The sequence below is a fragment of the Octopus bimaculoides genome, chromosome 25, assembly GCF_001194135.2.
Source record: "Octopus bimaculoides isolate UCB-OBI-ISO-001 chromosome 25, ASM119413v2, whole genome shotgun sequence".
Classification (NCBI taxonomy): Eukaryota; Metazoa; Mollusca; class Cephalopoda; order Octopoda; family Octopodidae; genus Octopus; species Octopus bimaculoides.
The window spans coordinates 21,796,438-21,800,216 of NC_069005.1; the positions used below are offsets into that span (position 1 = coordinate 21,796,438).

The window sequence follows — 3,779 nt, forward strand, 5'->3', positions numbered from 1 at the left end:
GGGGGGACTTATATTGTGCGTATATGTTTACAATGTGTATGTACATGTGTGTTAATGTGTGTGTTTGTTTACAATCTGTATATGTGTTTACAGTGCGTATATTTACACAGTGTTTGTGTTTACAATATGTGTGTGTCTGTTTACAATGTGTGTTTGTGTTCAATAGTGTGTGTTTGTGTTCAATAGTGTGTGTTATGTGTGTATGTTTATAAATCATGGAGGCACTTACATGTGTGTGTATGTGTTTACAAGTGTGTATTTGTGCATGCATTTTTATGAGTGAGATGGTTGATTACATTATGTGTGTGTGTGCATGCGTGTGAGCTTTAACTAAGACACATATGTTGTAAAGCAGGCATATATTTGTATATGAGTATGTGTTTATGAGTATATATTTGTGTGTGTGCATTTATGAGTGAGGTGGTAGTATGTTGTAAAATGTGTGTGTCTATGTATGCAAGTGAATGTAGTTGTGTGTGTGTGTTTTATAGAAGTGTTAGTGTTTATGTATGTGTGCTTTAAATAAGGTGTGTATATGTTGCAAAGCCTGTTTATGTGTGTATATGAGTATGTGTTTGTGTGGTGGTATTTATGTGTGTAAATGTGTAAACAGCCAAATATAAGATAGATGTGTGTATGTTGTAATGTATATGTATGTGTGCATGTAAATATGTATTTGTATGTATGTGTGTTTATGAGTGGAGTGCTGGTCTTTGTGTGTGTCTGTGTGTTTAAGCCAAATATAGTGCTGATAAATGGTAACTTTTGTCATTGCAGGTCGTATCAGAAATACTCTGGATTATCGAGATGTGGACAGCGAGAATACTGTTCTGTCTCTGAGTCTCTTCCCTGCTCACTATGTACAGCAACCCAATGATGATAGGTAAGTTTAATGTCTGAAAGCTTATATCATTACATATAAAAAAAAGTCTTCATATCTCTTGGTCATCCAGCATCTGGTTGACAATGTTAAGGCTATGCTTCTCTGAGGAGGTCTAATCAGACTGAAACATATCGATAGTTGTCACCACATTTGCCAAAGATCAGACTTTACTGTTCTACTTGTTTTATGTTTAAACTGCCCAGATTCAGCCTCTCGCACCTAGCCTAAAACATCATTCTAAAAATATGCAATCATGTCATCAAAATTCTCAAAGCTACAAGATAATACCTGATTAATTCAAAACAATGTGGATAAATAAGCATTACATTTGACAGAGTAATCTGAACATTAGATGTTTAATACATTTCAATTTCAGAGTTGTATCCCTTGGTTTTCTTCCTCAGAATCAATCATTGAATCTAATTATTTTCCTTCTTTTTTTTTCCCCTCCATTTCACTACACAATAACATATCTACAGCATACAGTTTGTTTCCTTTCCCTCCTGTTTCCTATCTGTCAGCATTAACCATTTAGCATTCAGATTATTCTGTAAAGCATAATGCTCATTTATTCACATTGTTTTGAATTAGTCATGCATTATCTTTCTGCTTCTAAATTTCAATGATATAATAGTATATTTTTTGAAGGATATTGTATGATATTTGGTCAGTTTGAACACAAAACCTGTAGACTATCAGGGCTGGATATGGCTGGTTTAAATGCTGAAGTTGGGAAGTTAGCAGAAGTAGTTTAGTGCTGGACATGATAATGCACTGCATTACATTGACCTCATGTGGCATTTAATATTTTCTTTTTATCATTTAACATCTGCCTCATGGAGTAGCATTTTCACAGTGTATTTAGAATTATCCTCTTAGCATAAATGCTCAATGTTCTCATGTGGCATAAATGCACTATCTCCATGTGACATTTAGCATAATTTTCATGTGATATTTAGTATTAATCTTCATGCAGCATTTAGGTTACCTTTCTCCTTGATTTTTCTTCATAATCATTAATATGTTGTCTTTTTTTTTTTTTTTTGTCATTTAGGATATTTTTCCGGTTTGAAGCTGCCTGGGACAGTTCCCTTCACAACTCTCCTCTTTTGAACCGAGTGACTCCCTATGGAGAGAAAGTCTTCATGACATTATCTGCATATTTGGAGGTTAGTATATTATGTGTATATATGCATATATATAGATATGGTATACACGTGTATTTATGCGGGTATATATGTGTATTTAATGCAGGTATATATGTGTATTTATGCAGGTATATATGTGTATATATGCATGTATGTACAGTATACATGTGTATATATGGTGTATATTTGTATGTGTGTATATATACTATATATTTATATATGTGTGTATATATGGCATATTTATATCCCTGTGTCGATCAACCTTATATATCACTGGTCACAATGCACTTCCATTCTTTTCTTGACGCACCATTCTTTTCCATCTTGTCCCAAATCGCTTGACTAAACAATCTCTCCATCTTCATGGAGGCCTTTCGAGTGGCCTTTCCCAATCTTTTGGATTCCACTCAACCACTGCACAGGTCCACCTGTTCCTGTGAAACTTGTGACATGCTGGTCCTGTACAACTTGTGCATTCACTATTCTGCAATCACATTTGTTGTGCTCTGTTCTTGAATTTATTTCAGTTTGAATATGTTCCTGTAATGATGCTGCTAGCATGGACTGTTCCATTGGCCTTTGCATCATAGCCAATCAATGTGCTTCTCTCAACGTAGTAGTCCATGTCTCAGCCAATCAATGTGCTTCTCTCAACATAGTAGTCCATGTCTCAGCCAATCAATGTGCTTCTCTCAACGTAGTAGTCCATGTCTCAGCCAATCAATGTGCTTCTCTCAACGTAGTAGTCCATGTCTCATTTATATTTAAGAGCACAGGTAGGACAGAGTTGTTAAAGAGTCTGGTGCACATGGCTTTGTCCAGCTTTGCTCTGAGCACATCCTTTATTGAGATAAATGGACAGTTGCTTTAAGAAGTGCCAAACACTTAAAGTGGAAGAAAGTTGTGGAAGAGGGAGTCCAAAGTATTGAAGGCTGTTCTCAAAATGCTTAACCTTATGAAGAAGATGGCAGAAGACTGAGATATGTGGTGCATTACTATACTCGATAAGACCCACCCACCACAACAGAATTGAGATCCTATACAAAAATAGGGATAGTCACAGGTGGAGTGTCTTTTTCCATAAATTTGTTTGTGAAAAATTTACTTTCAAGGAGTTTTTTTTTAAAGCTCAACATTGCTTTTTTTTCTTTTTAGTTTCTTCTAATGTTTTTGTTGTTTTAGTTATTGTGAATGAAGTTACTGATATTCCTCTGGTTATTTCTTCAGGTTGATAATTGTGCCCAGCCTGCCTACATCACGAAAGACTTGTGTCTGCTTATCCATGCCCGTGACGGAAAACTAACTGCTCCAAGGTAATGTGTGCTCATCTTATTTACCATCCCTCCTTTTTCTGTCTCATTTCTAATGTAAACACACAAAGGCGGCGAGCTGGCAGAACCGTTAGCACACCGGGCGAAATGCTTAGCTGTATTTCGTCTGCCGCTACGTTCTGAGTTCAAATTCTGCCGAGGTCGACTTTGCCTTTCATCCTTTCGGGGTCGATTAAATAAGTACCAGTTATGCACTGGGGTCGATATAATCGATTTAATCCGTGTTTGTCTGTCCTTGTTTGTCCCCTCTGTGTGTAGCCCCTTGTGGGTAGTAAAGAAATAACACACACACACACATTATTTCTCTCTCTATCTATCTAGCTATCTCTCTCTATCTATCTAGCTATCTCTCTCTCTATCTATCTAGCTATCTCTCTATCTATCTAGCTATCTCTCTCTCTATCTATCTAGCTATCT

At 36.3% G+C, this 3,779-nt stretch overlaps 1 protein-coding gene across 10 annotated transcripts in view; it reads left to right on the forward strand.

The window, feature by feature from the left end:
- Positions 1-3,779, forward strand: part of LOC106880568 (kinesin-like protein unc-104) — a 305,280-nt gene that overhangs the window by 277,201 nt on the left and 24,300 nt on the right. For all 10 annotated transcript variants that reach the window (XM_052976565.1, XM_052976570.1, XM_052976569.1 and 7 more), the window contains 3 exons: positions 778-883; positions 1,938-2,052; positions 3,259-3,344. In XM_052976565.1, coding sequence (XP_052832525.1) covers positions 778-883; positions 1,938-2,052; positions 3,259-3,344 — 307 coding nt within the window. The remainder of the gene's footprint in view (positions 1-777; positions 884-1,937; positions 2,053-3,258; positions 3,345-3,779) is intronic.